A 26,389-nucleotide genomic window follows, 5' to 3' on the forward strand; every position below is an offset into this window, starting at 1 on the left:
CTGGACTTGAACAGGTATTTATTAACATATTAATTATTTGGAATTTGAGGAAATATTTTTGAGAAAATAATGTTTCCTCTATCACTTTCAGAGGCCAGTATTTTTATAACCATGTGTATGCCCAACTTAACATCTTTTAAAGTATGTTTTACATCAATAAAATTAATATCTTCAGATTACAATAAAGGGGTTCTCATATTCCCTTACATTTAGTCAACCACCATGGCATACAAGACATATAATATGTACTAATTAGAGATAATGTGAAAAATGATATCATATCAGTCAATTTTGAACAAATTTCTGTTAAGTCAATCAAGATGGAGGAACTTAGTTCATTATTCTTGCTTTTCCAGAGTTTTCCGTCTTGGATTTAGTGGAAATAGCAATCAGTACTTAACAAAGAAGTCAAGTCTTACACAAGAGTTAGGTGCTCAAACTAGTTTATTTCCTTTCTGGTATTATTTTTAAATATATATTCTGAAAAACACATAGGTCCTATATGCATTATAATAAATCTCCTAGAAAACATCACTATCTTGGGCTGACAAGATAGTGAAAACACCTGCAAGGGAACAAAAACTAGGAAAGTATGGTAGCAGATGATGAAATCAGAAACCTAAAACTTTAAGGATTAATAGCAGATGGCACAGGGAACAGTAAGATTATTTCTTCTCTGTGGCTCAGATAAGAAATAATAAAATTCTTAGTATTGAAATATTGAATCAGCAGTTCATAGATCCTCCATAATAAGAATATCAAGTATAAACAATTTTTAGTTTAAGAACAATTTCTCTTTCAAAAATTATAACATATTCAAGCTCTCTCAGGTAATAGATCAAGAAATGGAACACTCTATTTCATTTTAAAGGTTTGTATAACTTTAGACAAAATTAGACAGAAATGATGCCTGAAAAAATACATAACAACTTTACTTATAAAAATAGACTTGAAAATTATCAACAAATTGTTGGCAATATAAGCTACATAATAGCTAAAATCATAATGCATTCTAAATAGAGGTAATCTTAGGAATGCAAGTCTGAGTAAAATAAATCAATTAATTAGTCTATCATGTTAAAGAAAAGGATAAAGTTATTGTCTAAATAAATGAATCGGAATTTCTAATAAAAATTAAATCCTCATTCATAAAAGTACCTCTATCAAAATAAGAATGAGAGACACATTTTTAACCTGATATTTTGCATACAATGTGGATGTCCACTATCACAACTTCCTAAGTAATCTGAAACCTAGAGAAATCTCAGAAATCACATAAGTGAAAAAAAATCACAAAAGAATATATAGATTAATTATAAACACCATGCTATAAGTTACTTAAGAGAGTAGACCTTACATGTATTCACTACAAAAAAAAAGAAATTATAGTTATGATGTGTTGAAGGAGTTCACTAACACTATGGTGGTAATCATTTTGCAACATATAAGTATATCAAGTCAACATGTTGTACACTTTAAATTTAAACAATGTGACATGTGAGGTACACAAGGTCTGTTTGATAAAAGTACAGCCATTGTTAAAATAACAAGAATGGTTCCAGTGACACTCATGTAACCTGGCAGCCAAGGAGAGTGGCCTGGAATGCACATGTGGGAACAATGACGACTTCACTGTACTAGTCAGTGAGGGTGGTAGACACTGTTGAGTGAACATGTGTACTGTGTGGCCCTCACATTCAAAATGACTGAGCAAGTAGAGCAATGAATCTGCATTAAATTTTGCATTAAGCTTGAGCATCCTCCATAGGAACTATTGGGATGATTCCGAAGGCTGCAGCTATGGACAACTGGTGATTGGCAGCTTTGTCAGACAACATGCCTGCTCATGCATTATGTCTCTTGCAGACTTTTTTGGCAAAAGTTCAAATCACCCTGATAACTCAGCCCCCCTCCAGCCCAGATTTGGTGTTCTATGACTTCTGGCTTTTCCCAAAAATAAAATCACCTTTGAAAGGGAAGAAGATTTCAGACCATCATTGAGATTCAGGAAACTACAATGCAGCAGCTGATGACAACTGGGAGAACTATGTGAGGTCCTAAGGTGCCTACTTTGAAGGGGACTGAGGCATCATTGCCTACGTACAATGTTTCTTGTATTCTTTTTTTCAATAAATGTCTGAATTTTTCATGTTACAGGGCTGTATACCTTTTGGATAGATGTGGCATATCAATAAAGCTGAAAACAATGACTTTTCTTTACATAAACCAAATTCCTGATTTAACCTTTGACTGCTGAAGCATCCACTTCTAAGAGGCATCTGTTTCAAAGACGGCAATCTCTAACATACCCATTGCCGGCTGTACACTGGATGAAGAACCAGACAGCCTCCCTTCTCTGAGACTCCTTCAGTTTAGACATCACGTTCAACTGACCATTTGGACCACCTGTTTTTTCTCTTCCTGCTGTTAAGTTCTAAATTTAACATAAACTGTAAGCCAGTGAAACCCTAGGTGCTACCCCCAACCCCAGTAAAACCAGAACCCCAGGCCTGTTCATGCTCACTCTCTCTCTCTCTCCCGCTCCCCATTATTTCACAGAGTGTTTCCCTGGTTTGTTGTATACATTTTAGGGCATGTAAGTAATAAACTATTTTCCTCAAAGTTTCCTAATTGTTGTTGCTGAAGTACGTTGTCCAATCATAATAAGTAGCACAGAAATTGGTCCAGCCCTCACAGTGGTTCGGAAAGGAGAGACGCTTGTGGGAAACTCACCAGTCGGTCTGTCGGGGTGAATGTCCCCAGGCATTTCTAACAGATAATATTACTGTCATAGACTGAGACCTTTACAAAACAATAAAATATAACAATTATATAAGATAACATTTTCAATTTTATGAGGATAAAACCTCACAAAGCTAAGTAATGAATTGTTAAGGGCATATACATACATGTATATTAAATCTATCAAAAGAAAGGAATGAAACCAGGCACAAGGAGGGGTCCCCTAGGCTACAACATCCCCTTCGAGGAAAAAAAAGGCAGGGTGTCCCCAGCAGCCTTTGCCACCAATGACCCAACAGCCCTTACCAATACTGTATACACCCACAGCCTTTGCCCCTGAAGACCTTTGCAATCTTATGTCAGACAGTATAGACATGTCAAAAACTGTAAAGAGACAAAAAAAGGTCATATATACTTACAAAGGGGTCAATTCATCAAAAGAATATAATGATTGTAAATACATAGGCACAACATTGAAGCCTCTGTATTGTGCAAATAGTAACAGATCTGAAGGCAGAAACAGATATCCATGCAATAAGAGTATGAAACTTCAGTACCCCACTTTAAACACTGGATCTATCACACAGAGAGAAAATCAATATGGGAACATTGGATGTGAGCCACACTTTGGCCAAATGGACCTAACAGACCTGTGTCGGTCATTATCCCCAAGAGCAACAAGCACGCTTTTCTCAAAGCAAACATGGAACATGTCCAGGAGAGATCACACGTTACTTCTCAAAACAAGTCTTAACAAATTTAAGAATTTTTGAGATCATATAAAATATCTTTTCTGACTACAGTATTTTGAAACAAGACACCAAGAATAGAAAGAAAACTGGAAAATTAAACAATATGAAGAAATCAAATAACACGCTGCTGAACAACCAGTGTCTCGTGGAAGAAATCATAAGGAAATGTTTTTTAAAAAATACCTTGAGAAAACAAAAATGTAAACAACATATCAAAACTAATGGGATGAAGCACAAATAGTTTTAAGAGGTAGTTTCTAAAAATAAATGCCTACATTAAGAAAAACAATCTCAAATAGGAAACCTTACACCTGAAGGAACTAGAAAAAGAAAAATACACAAAGCCAAAATTTAGCAGAAGTAAGAAAATAAAGTTCAGAGCAGAAATAAATAGAGACTAGAAAAACAATAGATAACATCAATAACACTAAGAGCATTTTTTTGAAAAGACAAACAAAACTGACAAACCTTTCGTTGGATTAAGAAGACAGAAGAATCAACATCAGAAATACAGTGAGACAACTAACACCACAGAAATAGGAGGGAATGTAAGAGACCGCTATGGAGAATTGTATTTTCATGAATTGGACAACCAAGAAGAAATGGATACATATGTAAAAACATACAACCTACCAAGTGTGAATCATGAGGAAGCAGAAAATCTGACTGGATCTACAACTCAAAAGAAGACTGAATCAGTAATGAAAAAACAACTTCCCCCAAAACAAACCGAGACTGCTTTTACTGGTGAATTCTACCAAAAATTTAAAGGATAATCAATGCCAATTTTCCTCTAACTCTTTAAAAAATTTATAACTCATTTTATGAAATCTGCATAACCCTAATATGAAAGCCAGGTAAGAACACCATAAGAAAGGAAAACTAGGGGCCAATATTCCTGATGAACCTGCATGTGAAAATGTTTGACTACATACTAACAAACAGAATTCAACATCAGGTTAAAAAGAACAAAGGACCATACACTGTGATCAATTGTGATTTATTCCTAGGAGGCAATGATGACTAAAATATGCAAATCAATAAATAGATACACCACATTAACACAATGAAATGTAAAAGTCACATGATCACCTCAATAGATGAAGAAAAAGTACATGACAAGATTCAACATCCTTCATGAGAAAATCTCTCAATAAGTTAATTTTAGAATGAATGTAATTAATAAATGTCATATATGACAAGCCCACCGTTTACATAATACTTAATAATGAAGAGCTAAAAGCTTTTCCCCTAAGATCAGGAACAAGACAAAGATGCTCACTTTTGCTGCACTGTCATCAATGTGTTACCAGAAGTTCTAGCCACAGCAGTCAGGCAAGAGGAAGAAATCAAAGAGATCCATATGGAAAAGGAAGAAGCAAAATTATCTGTGTTTCACATGATATAACCTTATACACAGAATACTTTACAGCTTCAATAAAATATATTAGGACTAATAAATGAATTTGGTAAATGTGCAAGATACAAAATCAATATAAAAATTACTTGTTTCTGCACACAGCAAACTGTATTACTTTAAAAAAAAATACCATTCACTGCCCTGGCTGGTATGGTTCAATGCTGAGTACCAGCCTGTGAACTGAAAGGTCTCTGGTTCAATTCCCAGTCAGGACACATGCCTGAGTTGTGGGCCAGGTCCCCAGCAAGGGGCATGCCAGAGGCAACCGCACCTTGATGTTTCTCTCCCTCTCTTTCTCCCTCCCTTCCCCTCTCTCTAAAAGTAAATAAATAACGTATTTTTAAAAATACTATTTACAATAACACTAAAAATAATATAATACTTAGGGATAAATTTAACCAAGGAAGTGAAAGACCAGTTACTGAAAACTATAAACGTGGATGGAAAAACTGAAAAAGATACAAATAAATAAAATATATCCCCTGTTCTTGCATTAGAAGAACGTTTTCAAAATGCACATACTTATATAAAACAATCTACAGTTTTAATGGAATCCTTATAAAAATTCCAATGACACTTTTGACTGAAACAGAACAAACAGTCCCAAACTTTGTATAGAACCACAAAGACCCTGAATAACCAAAGCCCTCTTGAGAAAAAGAATGAAGCTGGGAGCATCACACTTCTTAATTTCAAACTATATTATGATGATATAGTAATCAAACCATTGTGTAAAACAGATCCAACGATCCAAAATAGATCAATGGCCAAGTAGTATTCCATTGTGTAAATGTCTCATAGTTGTTTTATCCACTTAGCTATTGATGGGCACTTGGGCTGCTTCCATATCTTGGCAAGTGTAAATAATGCTGCAATGGACATAGGGGTGCTTATGTTCTTTCAAATTAGTGTTTAGGGTTTCTTTGGATATATTCACCAAAGTGGGATCACTGGGTTATAAGGAAGTTCCATTTCTAATTTTTTGAGGTATCTTTATACTGCTTTCCATAGTGGCTACACCAGTCTGCATTCCCATCAACAGTGCAAAAGGGTTCCCCTTTCTCCACAGCCTCACCAGCATTTGTTGTTTGTTGATTTTTTTGTGATAGCCATTCTGACCAGTATGAGGTGATATCTCATTGTGGTTTTAATTGCATTTCTCTGATGATTAGTGATATCGAGCATCTTTTCTACATGTCTATGGGCCATCTGTAGGTCCTTTTGGGAGAAGTGTATATTAAGGTCCTTTGCCCTAAATAATTGGATTATTGAAAGAAGAACATTTTACCCTTTGTGACAACACTGAGGTACTAGAAAACATTATGCTAAGCAAAATAAGCCAGTCAGAGAAAGACAAATACCATATGATTTCATTCATATGTGGAATCTAATGAACAGACTGGACTAACAAGCAAAGTAGAGACAGACTCATAGAGAGCAGGCTGACAGCTCTAAGGAGGGGTTAAAGGAGGAATGGAGCAAAAAGGAAAAAGGACTCATAGACATGGACAAGAGTGTGGCCATTGCAGGGCAGAAGAGGGGTTTAAGGAGGATAAATGGTAATGGAAAATAATACAATTAAAAATGAATAAAAATGATCAATGGAACAGAATAGAGAGCCCAGAAATAAGCCAAGGTTAATATGGTCAATTAATTTTGACAAAGGTGCAATGAAAACACACTTGGTAATGAATAGTCTCTTCAATAAATATAGGGAAAACTGGATATCCACATGCAAAAAAATGAAATTGTATCCCTATTTTACACTGTTCACAAACAACTCGAAATGGATTAAAGACTTAAATGTAAGACCTGAAACTGAAATACTTCTAGAAGATAACAAAACAAAAGGGAGTACTTCTTGACACTGATTCTACACTAGTTTGTAGATATGACGACAAAAGCACAGGCAACAAAGCAAAAATAAACAAATGGGACTACATCAAAGTAGAAACTTCTGCACAGCAAAGGAAACAGTCAACAAAAGATGACCATGTGCGATGGAAGTAAATATTTGCACACCATATATTTCATAAGGGCTTATCTAAAATATATAAGGAACTCATACAATTCAGTAGCAAATAACCCACAAAAAGTCCTATTAAAAATGGCCAAAGGACCTGAGTAGGCAATTTTCCAATGAAGATACACAAATGATCATCAGATTCATGAAAGGTGCTTAACATCACTAATCATCAGGGAATATGAAGCAAAAACCACAATGAGAAACCACAATGAGACATGGGTCAGAATGTCTATTACCAACAAAATGATAGACAAATGCCAGTGAGGATGGGAGGGAAGGGTAAACTTTGTGCACTGTTGGTGGGAATGGGACCTAGTGCAGCCTATATGAAGAACAGTATGAAGTTTCCTCCAAAAATGTAAAGAAAACTGAACTGGCATAGGATTCAGCAATATCACTTCCAGATGTGTGTCCGAAGGAAATGAAATCAATGTGTGAAAGAGACGCCCGCACTCTCATGTCCATTGCTGCATTGTTCCCAAAATAATGACAATTACTGGCCAAAGTATGAAATCAACTTCTGTTTTCATAGCGGATAAATGGTAAAGAAAAGTGGGATATATGTACAATGGAATATTATTCAGCCGCAGTAAATATGTGCCACTTTCGACAACATAGATGAATTTTAAGGGAACTTTCACAAGTGCAATAGTGTAATAAGCCAGACTGAGAAACACAAATACTGCTTAGTGTTACTTATATGTAGAATCTAGAAGAAAAGGAAAAAAGTCAAACTTATAGCCACAGAGTAGAATAACAGTTGCCGGGATTGGGAAGCTGTGGGAAGTGGGGTGATGTCAGTAAAAGGGTACAAACCTCCAGTTATAAGATTAATAAATCCTGAGTATCAGGTGTTCAACGTGGTGACTATATTTAATGCATTGTACTTGAAATTTGCTAACAGATTAGAGCTTATGTGTTCTCAACAAAGAGTGCACACACACACGTACACACAAGGGCAACTGCATTAAGCAGTGGATGTGTTAATTTGATTGTGATAATCGTTTACAATGTACATGTATATCAAATCATGTAGTGCACTTTAAAAATGCAATTGAAAAATAAATATGCAATTTCATTTGTCAACTCTACCTTCAAAATCTCACCTCACCACATACACACTCACACAAATAGAAGGCAGGCTCCCAGTCTTAATTCAGAATATAAATAAAAACAATAGGATTCTTTAATCAGCTCTTCCATAAAATGTTTATGACACTGATGATTGGTCAAACTAGATATTTTTAAAAAGAACAGAAGTAGTTTTCAAAGGATGGAAAACAGCTGGGACACTGCATATCATTACATCTTCCTATCAAGCTATGCCAGGAGACCTACCTGTTGTCTCCAGTAATGACTTCCTGTACCTTCGTGTGTAGTTTTCCATTGTCTGTGTTTTTATTCCATCTTTGGAGGTGTTTTGCCTTGGTTTCCTTGAATAAACAGTGTCCAAAAAGTAGCAAGTATGTGTGAGAAAAATAATGTGATGGCAAAAATAACAATGATATAAAAATGGCCACTTAGATAATAGTTTGGATAGCAATACAATTCTCAGAAGAACATATATACATATTTTTTTTGCAAAAACGAAGATAGTCCTTTTGTATTCTAGCCCAAAGCAAAACAAAATTTTACTAGATTATTATTTTTTATTTTCCCATGTCTCATTTGTTCTAGGTTCTACACATATTTTAACAAATATTTGTCTGACTTCTAGGATACCATAAGCCAAAACTATAAAGTATCTGATTGGATTATGGCACAGGTATAGGAATAAATATATAGACTTTGTCCAGCACACACCAGAATTAATTTCATTTTGGTTTGATAATCTGTGGTCAGTTTTGCTATGATATAATGATTTTATTGTGTATCATTGTGGTCATAGCATCATGGCATTTGGCATGTAATTTACATCAAAAAGAGTTCTGTCTGTATCATTTTAAATAGCAACAGGTATAAATTAATCACATAGCTTTACATGCAATCACAGTAACTGTAATACAGAACTCTATCATCCAGTGTGACTCCGGGTTCGGGAATGAGTTTTAAATGGATTGTGTGGTGTCGAGAGAAGGAGCAGAACTGATGAAAGAACTAGTTGGCATTTACACCCCTCTTCTCTGCAGTCCCGTAGTGCTTTGATTAGTTCTTAGTTTAAGAACTGAGTTCATTCTGTTTTGATTTAGTGTAATTTCTGTGAAAGTTCATCACCTCTACCTAACTGTGAGTTTCTTGTGTAGTGTCCGATCCCATTCATCTTTCATACCCCACAGCTATTAATAATTGTTCATGTACGGAGCAGTCATTACTAGAAAGGATAAAGGTTTCCTTTTTTAAATTTTTTTCAGAAATTTGGTGCAACTGTACAGAAGCGAAGATGATGCAGAAATTCCAAAGACAATTAAGACTCAGTGGACTTCTCTGGGCCTTGAAGATGTGCAGTTGGTAAATTACTCCGTGCTGCTTAGTCTGCCAGGCCCGTCTCCCAGCTCGGTGACTCTGAGCAGCAGTGGCCAGTGCTTTCATCCTGATGGCCAGCCTTGCGGCGAAGACGCCAGAACACAGAGCAGCCAAGATCTGCTCTACTCATATGCAGCGTATTCTGCCAAAGGAACTCTCGAGGTAATATGGCCATTTGTCTCTGTCATTTACAGTGAAATAGAATCAGAAAACACCAGCTTTCATCTAAATTGAACTAACTGGCAAGATGCAACATACAAAAGTAACCAGTAAATGTTCTCAGTGTGGAGGTGCCAGGAAAGGGAAAGGAAGACTAGGATTGCCTGACACTTTACTTGTTATATTTTCGAAGTGGAAACATGTTACAAGAATTTAATTCAAAAGTGTTGAACATGTGACTGAGTCATTCACATTTTGCTTAAGTCATGTAGTACATGTTCATTTCCTTCTTTGATTTTAAAAGGCACATTTTAATAGATGGATATGGACAGAAAGAATAGAAATAGAGGCAATCGTGTTTTGCAACTGTGCATACACACAAGACAGAGTAGGAAATTGAAGTGATTATTCACACATTTAAGATTTGAAATACAGCACTTCTACTTTCTTAATGGAAAACACCTGAGCCAGAGGGCCAGCTGTGGATTATTGCTTTACTATTTTCTGTGTTAGCTGTTTTTTTCTTTTCTTTTTCTTTTTGGTGTGGTGGTTTTTTGACATTGGGTTTATATGTGTAGCTTCGAGAGCCATATGGTTTCAACCTCAGCTCCCTGATTACCCAACTGTCAGTTTTCCATAGAGGACTATTTCCTTGTCTCTGTAATGTGAATAATCATAGCTCCAACATCATAAGGTTGTTACAAGAATTAAATTAACTACTATATGTCAATTTAGGGGTAGCAGAGCCTAGGCCATAGTACAGACAATACACCCATTAGGTATAATATATAATTGGCTACTAGTTTTCTTTTTTTTAAATTGTTGTTCAAGTATAGTTGTCTCCATTTCGCCCCCCCACCATTCCCTCCCATCCCAGCCATCCCCACCTCCTGCCCTGGATCCTACCGCCCTTTGGCTTTGTCCCTGTGTCCTTCATACATGTTCCTGACATCCCTCCCCCCTTTCCCCCAATTATCCATTTTCTTAATAGCAAGTGTTCTATCTCCTTGTAAAAGTATTAATTTAATGAGCACATTTAGTCTTTTATAAAACTATAGATTGCCTCATTTAATACAAATGAAATAATGTTATGTTTCTGATTGTTGTTAATTATTGGCACAGATTTTTAAGAATCTAACTTCTTATTAACTCTGATAAATATATGAAATATTTAAATCATTTAAAGTTACTTTGCAGAAATACATGCTTATTCCATATATTATATAATATATATTATACACACACACTATTTTGGGGGCACTGCGGTGGGGAGACTCAGTTTTACTGGTGGTTCGGCATTGTGTTCTGTGTTCTGTTATTCTCTGACTTGTGGCAGAAGGGCCGCATATGAAGGCACAACCTTGAAAAGCCTTGTCACTAATTAAAAGTTACTATAATATTAAATTTCTAGTATTTCTAGTATAGGACTTACACAATTTGATTTGATTAATATATACTATTTCAGGTAGGCAATCATGGAAAGAAAAACCTGTATTTTAATAATAACAGGGCGGGGGGCTGTCAGCACTATTTCTTTAGCTCAGAAGCTTTGGTCTGAAGTCAAGATTCCAAAGTTATGCCACATGTTTTCTCTCAGAGTCCCACCCCTGCATAAGCCCCCCATGTTGCCAGCCTCCTCTTTATCCTGGTAGGTTAAAGTCCGGCATAGCCTTCTCCGCCCCTAAATAAATGCATGTCCAAAACGCAAATCAACAAAAAACCCAGGAACTTGAGTACGACCTTGGAAACATCCCCATGTATGTGCTTTTCAATTTTCTGTGGTAAGCATTCAATACTCCCTGCATGAGTTGATAGGGAAAAGCCATGAAATTATGACCTGGGCCTCTGTTTCATCTGTGAGGCCCTTTAATCATCCTCTGGGCCCACTGGATTTTTTTTTAATGTTCCAACGTGACCATATCTCTGAGAGTTTTCTACACATTTATCTTATCAGTTATGGATGTTTAAATTAAAATTTTTGTTTCATAAGAAAGAAAACCAAGGTCTACTAGAAAATCCTGGAGTTACAGTGGTCCTTGATATTCATCGTTAATTCGCTCCGGGACTCGTGATGAGTGCTGAAGCTGTCGAACACCAAACTACCTAACAAGGAAGCATTTTCTTCTGTGGGGCAGCAGTGTTGTGACTCATACAAGTTCTAGCCAGCGGGATGAGTCTCGAGCAAGTGCTGAGTGCTCCGGCATTTTTTTCTTGTCAAAATGCTACCGGTACAGGCTTTGATGAGTTCTGAAGCCTATGAGTACCAAGGTATGACTGTATTTAAATAACTATGAAGTCTTAAGTGATTGGGGACCTTCCTAAAATTTATAAATTGTATAAATGCTGCCATTTTAATAAAGAAGTATTTTTGGGAAAGACTTCAAGTATTAAATGGAGAAATAAAGTTAGCTGTAGATACAGAAATATATACTCCATGTTTGAAATGTTAGGCCTAAATAAAAGGAAGTAGTGTTCAAGGAATTAAAGTGCAATTATGAATAAAACAAATGCCTCAATATGGAGAACATAATTTGAGAAGTTAACAAGGAAAATTAGATGAAAACACTGACAATAGCTTTTTAAAATTATAATAATAATTTAAATTTATTATGGTAAGGGCATATTAATTTAAATATCTATTCAATATGTGATATAATAAGTTATTAACATTGATTTTTTTAAAGATCTATATTTGTATTACAATTTTCTAAAGTAAAACAATTTATAGGTGACTATTTTATATGCACACAGAATATATGCATATTTTATATACATGTTTTAGACAGATGTATTATTGAAACTCACATATTCTAATTAATATAGCACTGATAATTTTTCTGTATCCCTTCAGTTCATTTCCTAATTCAAATCAAGCTCAAGAGGTTGCTGCTGCTGATTCAGGCATACCTAATTTTTATTTTGAGTACATTGTACTTGCATGAATTTCTATCTAGCACAGCCATTAACAAGGTCCTAAATTACTCTAGCTGGGCTGCCAGCAAAGCTCCCCCCTACTTTTGCTTTTGACAAGGTTATTTGTAGAAGAGGGGCACCCCTTTTCTTTGAAGAGCTGTCATGTCCATTCATCATATGACTGTTTTGTATAAGCTTCCAATTTTGGCTTTCTGGTAACCGTCTAAACGGCATTTGTGATATCTGAGATCTACTTGGAAACCTGCTTAGTGCCAGCATGATGGATGGCGTACTTTGCAACTTCTTCATAATTCATCGTGCACTGGAGCGGTGACATTGTTTACCCACCATGGTGACACATGGGTCCGTAAAAGGGTCCTAAGGACAGTTGTCCTGTCAGATGCAAAATACACATTAAAATGGATACATAAATAATTGAGCATGAGTGAGGTCAGCTTGGGGAATAAACAGTAATTTATATTTTTATTAAAAAGTATGACTATAATGTCATGGTAATGTTGAAGACATTGGTAGTGAGTCAGTTTCCTAAACAGAATATATGACTTTATGAAATTCCTGTGCAATTATTCCTTTTGGGCTTTGTGAACAACACACAGATGCAGAAAAGAAAAGGGGACAATTAATATTTAATACGGGTTGGTCAGGCTGGGTCAGCCGTGTTCTTATTTTTGAACAGGAGATTTTATTCATTCCAATCCATTTTATGGGTTTTAGTTTTCTTTCTGTTGAGCATTATTTTAAAAGACAAGCCAAATAATGTGATTTTATGTACAAATTTAGTTTTACCAACTCATTAACTGTGATTAAAATATTGTTACCAACACATTTATCACTACCCCATTCCTCCAAGGACGCAGACCAGCATCCTTCCTTATCAACTGCTCAGCTGTGGGCTGGTCAATTCAATTCTGTAAACCTCACTGTTCTCCTTTGTATAAGGGGAATAATAATGGTATCTCAAGTGGTGGTTGTGGGAAAAGATTATATAAACCATGTGAAATGATTGGCACTTAGAAAGCACTCAACAAGTGTTAGCTATTTTTATTATGTATAAAGTAGACACATTCAAATGGGATAAATCAGGCAAACATCGAATTATCTATCGTAAGATTTAGAAGTACAAACTTTTACCGTAGTGTCTGAATATAATCTTCCTGTCTCCTGTTTAACATGATAAGTACTAATCATCAGGGAGGAAAATTCCCTGATATATATGAATAAATAATAAACTATATATAAATCCATAGTCATATTTTAATTAAACACTGAAAATTCAAAGAAACTAGGGATGAACTATTTTACTTTTGAATGAAGAATTACAAATTGTTGTCAAATTGGGACCAAAGAGTATTCTTATCTTTGTTTTGTAAAATGACAAGACATAGTTTAATATATGAAATCTGAACACTATCAAATACTTTGTTACAATGTCTTAAAGAGTAAAAATATCACCACTGCATGGAATCTTTGAATAAATTAGTCAAATGTCTATTTTCTCGTGGCTAGGAAAACATTGTCTTCCTGTTTTATTTTTAATATTCTCAAACAAAAGGAAACTTTTCAGTGTTATAGCAAAAGGCAAATTTACATATATTTGGCTCTGAAACATTCCTATTGTAGACACAATATCAGAAAGCTAAAGGAGTGAAGTGGAAGAGTATTATTGTCTGAGTGTGAAGATGAAGCTGCTGTCTCACCAATGGGGAAATGTAAGCTTGCAGCACTTTCCCAGTGTTGAAAATTACTTGGCATTTTCTCTCCCTTTCTTTTCTCTTGGAATCCATGTTTTGATTAGCAATGAACATTGTGAGATAAATGGCTGTGAACACAATTGTGTATAAAGTTGTTATTAACTTTTTAAAAATATTAAATATAAGCCCTTTGCCCATCTATTTCTGATATTATGAGCTTTGCGCAGTAAGTTAACAAAACAATTCCATAATTTCTGCTAATTTGAGGATAATAATCATAGTTTGCACATATTTAATATATATATTTTTTCCTAGTATTTGAAATTTAGACAAAAGCACTTACAAATAAAGAAGTGGTCTATCACAGTATATTGTTTATCGTTAAATATTTGTTAGAAAGTTTATATCTTCTACCTGGGAAAGAAAACAAAAGCATATGAATTAAGAGTTTTAAAACAAAGATAGTTGAACTAGAACAAATATGGATGTTTTAATGAGAAAGTGTAATGGTTACAGACTTCTAATTTGACTTAAGTTAATTGTGAAGTTTCTGAATCTCCATAATTGTTATGTCACAGAAAATCTAGGTTAGTTTTTTTATTTTTACTTTTGCTATGATTTAAATTATACTACATATAAGATTAAGTGGTAATGTAACTTTCTTAGCAGATTTAATTTATAGTTTAATTTCCATGAAACACCAGTATTTAAATATGTAGTTTACAAGTAAGTTTGCCTGACCTTATAACAAGAGATATCTGTGCAAAAGTTGCTACTTAGGTTTATGCACCATTTTGATACATTAATCTAATTAATTTTAGAATGCAGAATTCTGTCATATTACTTTCACTAACTCCAGGAAGACTTTTCTTGAATGAATTTGCAACTCCTTTAATATCCTTGCCTTAATAGGTTTAATATCATGTATTAAATTAAGGAGACCTATGATTATTAATGTTTTCCTTATATTTTAATTTGATATCGAAAGATTAACTGACTAATATAGAATTTATTCAGCTGGCTCTCACTAATATAACAAGAATCATTCAACACTCAGCATGTACTGATTCCCTTTATATGCCAGTCACAGGGGACAAAGCAGTTTTAATAAGAAAGCTTTAGACACTGCCTGTATGTAGCCATCAGTTTAATAGGAGAAACAGGAAGTTAGGCAAACAATTACAAAACTCCATGACTTGATACTGCTAGCTTGACACACTAGCAAGTTATTTAAATATCTGGAAGTTCAGTTTCCTCATCTGAAAAATGGGCAGGTATGTCTACTGAATATGAGTGTTGTGAAGATAAACTGAAACAATTGATACAACCTCCACAGCACAATGTTTAGCACAGAGGATATACTTGGTTAAGTATTGATATATTTTTCCTTTATATGATGTAATAGTCTTATCCAATTTTATCCTCCACATAATACATACTTGCACATGTATATGGATACATCCACACTCATTCACACATACACAGACAGACTGAAAGGTCCTATATTCAACTTCCAATTTTCTAACAGCTGGGGTTTCCTGTGACCCTCCTTTTGCCCTTACCTACTGTTGCTGTTCCCCACCTGTTACCCTCCTCTATTTCTTGAATGTTCCCACATTGCCAAGCCTAAGCAAAAGCTTCAACCCATATGTCAAATGCATAACTATTTCTGTTTTTAACTACCTCAACAGTGTATTGCCCTACTACTTTAAAGGTCACGTACAAGTGCCCCAGGGGTGTCCTGAACTGGCTCAGGCCAGCTTGTTCCTGCTAGTGAAAGTTGATCCTATGAGTCTTTCTAATTTGGGGCTGATATTTAAACCACAGAGGTCTTTAAACACTACACGTCAGGGTTTGTGTTTTGTTTGTGTGTGTGTGCCAGAGGTTAGTTTTGTTACCATAGAACTTCATAGCACTCAGCATGAGACTCATTTGGCAAATACAGCACAGCTACGATATTAGTGTGTGTGGGACAGAGCCCAGAACAATGCCATTGGGTAGAAAGTGAGTGCATTCAGATTTGACTTCAAATCCCATATAGGATACCTTCCATTCATGGTCACAGAAGCAATTCAAAAATTAATAATAGCATTGCAAGAGGCAGGGAATTCCCTTTTGTGTTTTTTTTCCCCCTGAAAGGGGAAGGTCCATGGTCAGAGTTTACCTCTAGACAAAGCTAAGGAAAGATCAAGAATTTCCTCAAATTATGTCAGGTACAGGAGTGGGCAGAAGTAGACTTACAGTTGAAATACAAATAAATAATACAACCATTAATAAATAATACAAGGATAAACTGGTATGTATCCTCACAGCTATTGCATAAGCCTGTTTTTGCCCACCACTTCTTGGGGATACTTCTAGCTCCTGGAACATTTTGCAAAATTACCTGCTGAGCTAACTTCATTGTCCTGAACTGGTCCACCAGCTAGCTCCTTGCCTGGACTTTCAAGACAATGACCCCTTTTCCCAATTGTCCTCCACAGGGATGATGATTGAGTCATTCATTCCAGGATGCTTATTCTGGACCAATTAACCAGAGCTGCCTCTGCTGTTACTGATTTTTTTAGTCTTCTTTCTAGTTTACTGTAGGGAAACAAAGTAAATAGGTTAAACATGTAAAAGTGACAAAGTTACAGAAACTCTCATAATCAATTATCACTGTTGTTCATGAAAATATAAATGGAGGAAGATTAATCACTTTCATACTAATTTATTTTATTTATTCTAACTTTGAGAAAGAATAATCCAGATCCAGTTTCTCTATACTTTTTGTGTTTCTAGGATTTGTAGACCAAATGAGGCTAAATCTTCTTTTCAGTCTATAAATCTTCCTTTTGCATAGTTAGTCTCCTTTTGGGTAAAAGCTGAATGACTAACCACCTCTCAACTCTCTGAGCTGCAACCCCCACCAGTGAATGGTCCTGTCTAAATGTTGAGTGCCACCTAACTGCTGTGCCTTCCTTCTGGCTAATCTTCCTGAAATTCTATCCTTTTCTCATCCCCACTCATGTAAGAAATCAGTCACTTCCTATTTCAAAGTTGAGAGGTCATGTTTTACATCTTAACATAGTCAATGTCTTTGTTTCGTCTATAGAGGTCTTTATTCTCTCCCAGTGCATGCTTGCCTGTGCCTACAACTTTCCCCAGGTCAGCACATGGTCTCTCATCACTTGCTGTGATGTCCCCAGCAATACCTTTTCCGGCTTCCCTATTGAAATAATCTCTCACCACTCTCTTCTTTTGCTCCTGCTGCATTTTCTTTAGGCAGAGCATAACTGAAAGTCTTCTGAGCTGTTACAGTCTTTTTTGACTTTTGCATTGTGAACATCTCAGCAAGAGAAAGTAGGTACAGTATAAGCCACTTTTTGTAACTCATTTTCCTCTATACCTTCAGAAACTGAAATATAACCTGATCAATGTTTTTGGAAAATAAAAAAAGTTTTCTCTTTGTGTCATCTTTTCCTTGAACTTCCATAATTATGTTTTCTCCTCTTTTTCTCCTACCTCTATACAGTTTTATATCTTAATTTTTTAATACTGTTTAATATAAATATGTAAAAGGAAAGTACTCTGATTATTAATTTTAAAATGTTGGCCAAATAACACAAATGAGTATCTAAATATTCTCCAAAGGCCTACTTGTTAAATCTGGGATAATTTAAAAAATATTTTGTCTTCCCAACAATCTACATTGTCTTAATCTTGTATGAAATCTTATTCTAAGTTTACATGATTTTTTCTACTGATTTGGAGACTATAGACTTAAAATATGGAAATGTAATCCCGACAGAACTGTGCTTCACTTAGTTAAATTTCTATATGACAATTTTAACTTAATTTTATTATCATTTAAATGGATATGTATGCTATATTATTTTTAAAAATTGTAAATATGTTAAATAATCACTATATGTCAAGACATTGCCATTAGTATATCATTGTAGCAAATATCTTATTCAGCAAATGTTTATTAAGGAAAAAAGTGATAAATTTGACAAGTCATCTCTTTATCTGATTACTTAAATGAAACACAGCCAGATGGATCATATTTCTTATGCTTAATGCTAAATTCACTTGGCATCTACTAATTTCACACACTAGCTGATGTCGCTTCTGGTTGGTTAGGAGTCCATTTTAACTGATTAGTACTTGCGCTGTTCCAGTTATTACATAATTTATATAAATTAGTTTAGTTTAAATATTTGTTATTTAAACTAACAATTATTTAATATTAAACTTATAAACATTTTATATAGCTCTGTCCTTATGCTGCTCTCTGATTGGTCTTGATTAGCTAGAATACTGTTTGGGAAAGGAATGTGAAAAACTGTGATTGATGAGTGATGTCTGCCAAGGGGGTAGGGCAGGAAGCAGCATTGTCTTTCATGCTTCAATACATTGTGGTTTTTCTGATAATGTCCATGATGAAAGCCCTTGCATAAACTTGAAAAAGAAGTATTAATAAAATTCTAACCATCTCTGAATGTTGAAGTGTTCATAAGTACAAATATACTCATGCTATTTAGAAAGGACAAAGGTAAACATCAGAGATCATTTTAACTTTACCAACATTTAATAAACATAAGCACTTAATTTGAAGAATTTTCAAAAGCTTGATTATATGAAATAGTAGCAAACTACTAAAGTAAAACCTGTATTGAGATGAATTATACCTCTGATAATGTATTTTGTCAGTATGAGAACTGGTTGGGTTTACCATATCTAATTTTGAGGATAAAATTACTATTTTAGTCAAAGCAGGCTTTTCAAACATCTGTACCTGCAAAATCTCTCTTAGAAAGGAACTAGGAAGATTCAGAGTGATTGATTTGGTTGAAAATGTCAAGTCTGGAAAATTTTGAAGCATATATCATTTCCTGTGCATGAATAATTTTTGCTACTTCAAGGTGGAAGAACAACATGGTGCTGAATTATCCCTCAGTGTGGGGCCCAGGCCACCCACAGGGGTATGTCCCTGGGAAACTACTTTAACTTAGTTACTTTCTATGATTATTCTATTCATTTTTTTTTATTTAGCTAGCTACAAGAAATTATTTATTTCTGTCTTGTGTTTCTTCTGCTTAGGATATTCGTCCCTTTTTGTACAGGACCCTGGAACCTCTAACATAATAGTATCACTTTTTAATATTTTGATTTTTAGTCATTGTCAGTTGTCTGGTTTATGATTCCTTCTACTCATGTATTTTACCATAGGTAGAAGATGATTGCATTTTAATGTTTAATGTTTGTATCTAAAGGGTGCCGATCTTCCTCTCAGCTTTTTCTGTGTGGCCCACCACTCTCTGTTGTCATCTCAATACTATTTTTTTTACCAAGTATTAAATATTTGGTATTCTGTCTGAATTATTTCTGTTGTTTTAAGCTATTTGTTCTTTGTTCAAAATTTACCATGCCATTTAAAAAAAATACTGTGGGTACTTTTTATTTTTCTCTCTGGTAAAGTTAAAAAATAAAACAAAAAAGAACTAGTTCCACTTACTCTGCGCCTCTCAGTCCTCTCTGCTGTGCGTCAGCGAAGTCCACAGGGGAAAAATGTGTGCACCCAGAGTGAACAGCCCAACAGGTACCTAGGTTCCTGCTCATTTGACATTTCTGAAAGGGACTAATCAGACTGACTTAATTTTGGTATTTGGACATAAATCAACCATCGCAGCCCATCCAGTCAAGTGGACAATTTTCTACTGGGACAGAATACATGCAATGAGCAGAGGTTCAATGTGGCAACTAGAACGTACGGAAAGAAATGGCTTGACATTTTATAATATAATTGTATGTTTATATGTGTCTAAGAAAACTGCAGTGTGCTTTCTCACAGCTGCGATTTTCAGCTTGCTGAAAGGTACATAGGAGAGACATTCAGAAAGGACCTGGTTCAGAGGCGTCCTTTGAAGGCAATGAATACATTTTTATTATCACCTGTCAAACCATCAGAACACTGAGACTTCTGAAATTACTGCCTTTTAATGCATAGCCTCAAAGTGCATAAGCCAAAATAAATTGATATAATAATGTCTGCATTGAAAATATTTTCACAAAAGCCCTATTAGATATTAAATGACTTAATTATTGACATGCTATTTATAGAAGATGAGTCAAACAATTCTTCAATTGAAACTGCTATTGATGATGCAAGTTATTGCTATTTTTGGATAACATAATTTTTTTTTTACAAAATTGTTATTTTGTAGCTGCCATATCTTTCTGGTATGCACAGAAACGAAAAAAAGTTGCAGCCTGGCCTGTACCCTCTCAGATCAGTATGACTTTCCCCAAACTCTGTTAAATAAGAAAAATATAGTCATTAATATAACCAATTGAGTAATAGCCCTGATTTAAGATGCTATCAGTGAATCAGAAATGATTAGTAGGTATCTTAGAAATTTGAAATGGAAAGTATGAATTCTCTTATTTTTCAATGTCATCATTACTATTAATATTGTGATCATTAATATTGGGCATTAATATTGTGATCATTTAATTGGGCCTTTAAAATCATAGATTAACAGTAATGGCATTAGCAAATTCAAAAGTTGTTTTAATAAAGCACTGATTTAATCATACTTTAATTGGAACAAAATTATAATCAAAAAACATACTGACAGAAGTGTTTTTAAGAATTAGGTTTTCTTGGAAAATCTATTTGAAAGTACAGCTTAACTTTTCAGAGATACTCTATAAACTCTAATCATTTTAATATAAGACAGATAAGCCAACTGTATATTCTGGATTAGAATGGCTACATGATGGGCCCATCACTAAGAACTATCTCTATTCTAGGGAAAAAAAGTGTATATATGAGTTTACAGCTCCTACAAGGGTATTAAGAGAGACAAAAGCACATCACTCTGGGATTCGAAGTAGAGAAAGTCACATATAACTGAGCAACAGAGAAATACAATTCATCAGATAACATCTGATATTAGTTTTAATGTACTTAGTAAAGTTTTTACAGTTGCCGATGAATGTAATTACAAAGGATGTAATTTATGCCAGAAATATTTTTTCTAACAGACTTATCCATTTTTTAAACATTTTATTTATTTATTTTTAGAGAGGGGGAAGGAAGTGAGAAAGAGAGAGAGAGAAACATCATCAAGTGAAAGAAACATTGATTGGTTGCCCTGCGAATGCCCCCAACCAGGGACTTGGCCCACAACCCAGGCATATGCCCTGACCAGGAATCAAACCTGGGAACTTTCAGTCAGTGGGAAGATGCCCAATCCATTGAGACACACCAGTCAGGTCAGACTGACCATTTTCTTGATGGTATTCATATGACCTTCTAAAAAAAGAATTCTTTCCTGAAATGAGACTTCCATGGACACCCTTTATAAAAACTGGTTGATATCATATGGTATTTGTCTTTCATCACCTGGCTTATTTCACTTAGTATGATGCTCTCCAGATCCACCAATGCTGTAGCGAAGGACAGGAGCTCCTTCTTTCTCTCTGCTTTGTGGAATTCCACTGTGTAACCATACCATAATTTTTTGATCCACTCATTTACTAATGGACACTTAGGTTGTTTCTAACACTTGGCTATTATAAATTGTGCTGCTATGAACATTGGGTGCATAGGTTCTTTTGAATTGTTGTTTCAGGATTCGTAGGGTATAATCCCAGCAGTGGAATTACTGGGTCAAAAGGCAATTCAATTTTCAGCTTTCTGGGGAAATTCCATACTGTTTTCCACAGTGGCTGCACCAGTCTGCCTTCCCACCAACAGTGTACTAGGGTTCCTTTTTCTCCACAACCTCACTAGCACTTATTTGTTGATTTGTTTATGATGGCCATTCTGACCAATGCAAAGTGGTATCTCACTGTGGTTTTAATATGTATCTCTCTGATGGTCAGTGATACTGAGCATCCATTCATATGTCTCTGGGTCCATTCTATGTTCTCCTTGGAGAAGTGTGTGTTGAGATCCTTTGCCCATTTTTTACTTGGGTTGTTTGTCTTCCTGGAGTGGAGTCATGTGAATTCTTTATATATTTTGGAGATCAATCCCTTGTCCAAGGTATCATTTGCAAATATATTTTCCCATACAGTTGGTTCCCTTTTCATTTTGCTGATGCTTTATTTAGCCGTGTAGAATCTTTTTATTTTGATGTAGTCCCATTTGTTTATTCTTTTCTTTACGTCTTGATGAAAATATTGCTGCATGGAATATCTGAGATTTTCCTCCCTATGTTCTCCTCTAGGAGTTTTGGGTGTCACAACTTATATTTAAGTGTTTTATACATCCTGGGTTTATTTTTGTGTATAGTGTAAGTTGGTGGTTCAGTTTAACTTTTTTTTGCATGTAACTGTCCAGATCTCCCAACACCATTTGTTCAGGAGGCTATTTTTACTCCATTTTATGCTTCTGCTACCTTTGTTGAATATTAATTGACCACAGAGACTTGGGTTCTTTCCTGGGCTCTCTACTCTGTTCCATTGATCTATGTGTCTGTTCTTATGCCAGTACCAGACTGTTTTGATTACAATGGCCTTGTAGTATAGTTTGATATCATACAGAGTTCCCAAAGACATATAAAAGGATGTTCAGCATCACTGGCCATCAGAGAGATGCAAATTAAAACCACAATGAGATACCACTTCATACCAGTCAGAATGCCATCATAAACAAATCAACAAACAGCAAGTGCTGGCGAGGTTGTGGAGAAAAGGGAACCCTGGTGCACTGTTGGTGAGAAGGAAGACTGGTGCAGCCACTGTGGAAAACAGTATGGAATTTCCCCAGAAAACTAAAAATGGAACTGCCTTTTCACCCAGAAATTCCATTGCTAGGACTATACCCTCAGTACCCTGAAACACCAATTCAAAAGAACCTATGCACCCCAATGTTCATAGCAGCACAATTTAGAATAGCCATGTACTGGAAGCAACCTAAGTGTCCATCATTAAATGAGTGGGTCAAATAACTATGGTACATTTACACAATGGAACACAATTAGCAGAAGGAAGGCAGGAGCTCCTATCTTTTGCTACAGCGTGTTTGGAACGGGATAGCATTATGCTCAGTGAAATAAGCCAGTCAGTGAGGGACAAATACCATATGATCTCACCTATTAGTAGAACCTATTCAACAAAATAAGCAAGCAAAATAGAACCAGAGACATTGAAATAAAGAACAAACTGACAGTGACCAGAGGGAAGGGGAGAGGGGGATATGGGGGAAAGAAGGGGACGGATCATCAAGGAATATGCATAGAGGGCACATGAAGAAAGCTGAAGAGGGATAGGCCTGAGTGTGGGAAGTGGGGACTGTGGGTTGGGGGGCATGTTGTGGGGGAGAAAATGGAGACAACTGAACTTGAACAACAATAAAACATTTTTTTAATTAAAAATAAAAAAATAAAATCAATCCAATGTAAAAAAATGAAAACAAAAATGGGTTGAAGTGCATTAGCTGCATTTGAAAAGCACTGTAAGTTCAAGATTTGGATCCTCCTCCTTCATACTTTCACCACTCGCCATCACTAATTCCTTGTCGACACCTCAGTGTAGTGTGCTGCAGATTAAAGAGCACGTTTTGCACTGTAATATAAATTTATCACTGAAAGACATAACCACCATATTGATAAGAGAAATTATAGAAAGCAAAGATGAAATATATCATCTTGGGTCATAAGAATATGTGTTTGATAAACCTGCAGTGGAGTACTTTTCAAGGGGAAGAAAGGAGTCACTGTGTCAGAGGATGCCCATGAAGATGTCTAGAAGGCGTGCCGTTTTTACATTAACAAAAGGGGATTTTAAAAATGAGAAGTATGGGTGTAGAATGTAACTGTAGGGGAGTAGTGGGAAATGTGACAGCGGTAGCAGTTTGGGGCCGTATTCTGAAGGTCGTGAATGACAGACTGACACAAGTGGTGGCACAGGTTTTCACTGCACACCCCAAGGGGCTACTAGTCACCCCCAGGTACATGTACCACCTGCACAGCTGTGCATGATGGGCTTTGTACTTAATTTGGATAACAATAGAGAGTCTTTGAATTGTTTTTAAGCCTGAGCATGGTATGATTATAGTTGAACTTTAAGGCAATTAATCCTGTAGTGATTTGTAAAATGATCCAAATATAAACCTAGAATATAATAAACTTGGTGGTCTGTTGGAGGTATGGACTGATTTTGTAATTTCGTTATGAGAAGGGGGAGGACTAAGCAAACATGACTGTAAAACATTTTCTCAGGTGACCACAAGAATTGTTGCACCTGATGGTAATAGAAAGGTCATGTTTGTGGTGGTTGGGATACGGTAAGGCAATTAGTTGTCCTTGAGCATTTTAAACTACTACCAATGATTTTGTCATACCGAATGAACAATTTGCTATCATTCCTCTTACAAGGCTTTCTTTTTCTTTTTTTTTCTCTCCTCTTTCAGGCTAAAGTCATTGATGTGAATTATGGAAATATAGATGATTTAAAAAGGATTAAAAATATGAGAAATGTAACAAACCAGATTGCACTTCTGAAATTAGGAAAATTGCCACTACTTTATAAGGTTGGTCCAATGGCTGTTTTTTGGTGGTGGGATGAATATTTTGTTTTGCTTTGTTGAAGTTCTGTGCCTCTGTGTATTGTGTGTGTGTGCACGTGTGTGTGTGAAAGAGGATGGGGAGGGCACATAGAGGAAAGAGTATCCCAGGAAGATGGCTTTTCCAAAACAGAACGTTTTCAGTTAACATCTTTAAGAAAAAAGAAATTGATGTCCTTGTTATTTAAAACAGGAGATGCCTTAAGTCAACTATTGGTGAGTTGTGGGATCTTGATAAAATTGGCATACTCTTTATAATAATATTTATCTAGAATGCTAAAAATGAGAATGACAGCATGCTTGTCTTATGATTTGTGTGAAACTTTTAATCTATTATCAAAACTGACTAATTGCTATGTGCTTTATGATAGACTAGAATCTAGGTGATTTACACTCCTTGGTGATTGATTTTGTCAACTGTATAACTTCATAGTTACTGACTGTGCTCAGGAATTTAATTAAACTATAATATGCTAAGGAGAAGCAGAATTTTGATTTATTTTATTTAAATAGAAGTTTATTAACACTCATTCACTAGAAGCATTTACATAATTAAAGCAGTTTGATATAAGTATCACATAATGAGCCACCACAATAGACAGCCACTACTGCTCATTCTTCATTTCTTGTTTCTGTTAAAAAGAGTGGTCAGTGTGGTTATGTCCTGGGACTCTCTGGTTCTGAAGATACATGGGATTTGTCCTCATCCAACCCTGAATGAGCTTTGTTAACTGCCAGGCCTGAAAAAGGGTTCAGAAATCGGTTGGCATACTCTGTAAGGAGATAAGAGAGCACCCTGTTCCTGTTTTTCATTATCTTTCAAGGATGCCCTTACACTTAAATCTTTGTCTGATAGTGTATAACTGTCTGGAATTTTAAGACGGTCACGAAAATATAATATACAATGATACAAGTTTTTGCAGGATAATTTGTCAACGTATGTTAAATGCCTTAAAATAATCACATTGTGATCTAGTAATTCCAGTTTAATCAATATATTCTAAAGGGGAATAAAACAGAGTTGCTAAACGCAATGATGACCAATGATTGTGACAAAATACTAGCAATGATATATATGTCCAGTTAAGTACTGAAAATTGTTACACTTGTACAGCTGAATATTATAAAACAAATACAATGTAAAGAATAATAATGACGTGGAAATTCTCATCAGTCAAACTAGTTATAAAGAGGACATTTATAATAATTATAGTAATGAGGATTATTTTATTGTTATTTGTAAGTATAACATAGTTACATGAGCTGGATATTTTTCTAAGCACTTTTTGTGTGTTATCACATTAATCTTCACAATAACAATAACTATATTTTTGAGGTAGAGATTACTATTATCCTCTGTTTACAAATGAGGTAACCAAAGGAGAAAAAGGATAAGTGACCAGCTCAAAGATGATCAGCTACTTACATGAAACAATCAGGATTTACACCCAGTCCATCTCATCTCAGATCCTGAGTGTGTGTGTATATTTGGTATAGGTGTGATGGTGTAGTTGGAGTAGATAGATGGAGAGAAAGATAACAAAGATGTTAAATTGGAATTTTTCACTGAGATTTTAATATGTAAGAGAACAGATATTTCAAAATGAGCTACCCAACATCAATATTTCAAAGGAAACAGTT

General features: G+C 35.2%; 1 protein-coding gene across 9 annotated transcripts in view; it reads left to right on the forward strand.

Moving 5' to 3' along the window:
- Window positions 1-26,389, forward strand: part of NAALADL2 (N-acetylated alpha-linked acidic dipeptidase like 2) — a 1,136,857-nt gene that overhangs the window by 601,908 nt on the left and 508,560 nt on the right. For all 9 annotated transcript variants that reach the window (XM_053918088.1, XM_053918087.1, XM_053918089.1 and 6 more), the window contains 2 exons: window positions 9,292-9,565; window positions 24,596-24,715. In XM_053918088.1, the coding sequence (XP_053774063.1) occupies window positions 9,292-9,565; window positions 24,596-24,715 (394 nt within the window). The remainder of the gene's footprint in view (window positions 1-9,291; window positions 9,566-24,595; window positions 24,716-26,389) is intronic.

This window comes from Desmodus rotundus, chromosome 2, assembly GCF_022682495.2.
Source record: "Desmodus rotundus isolate HL8 chromosome 2, HLdesRot8A.1, whole genome shotgun sequence".
NCBI classification, from domain to species: Eukaryota; Metazoa; Chordata; class Mammalia; order Chiroptera; family Phyllostomidae; genus Desmodus; species Desmodus rotundus.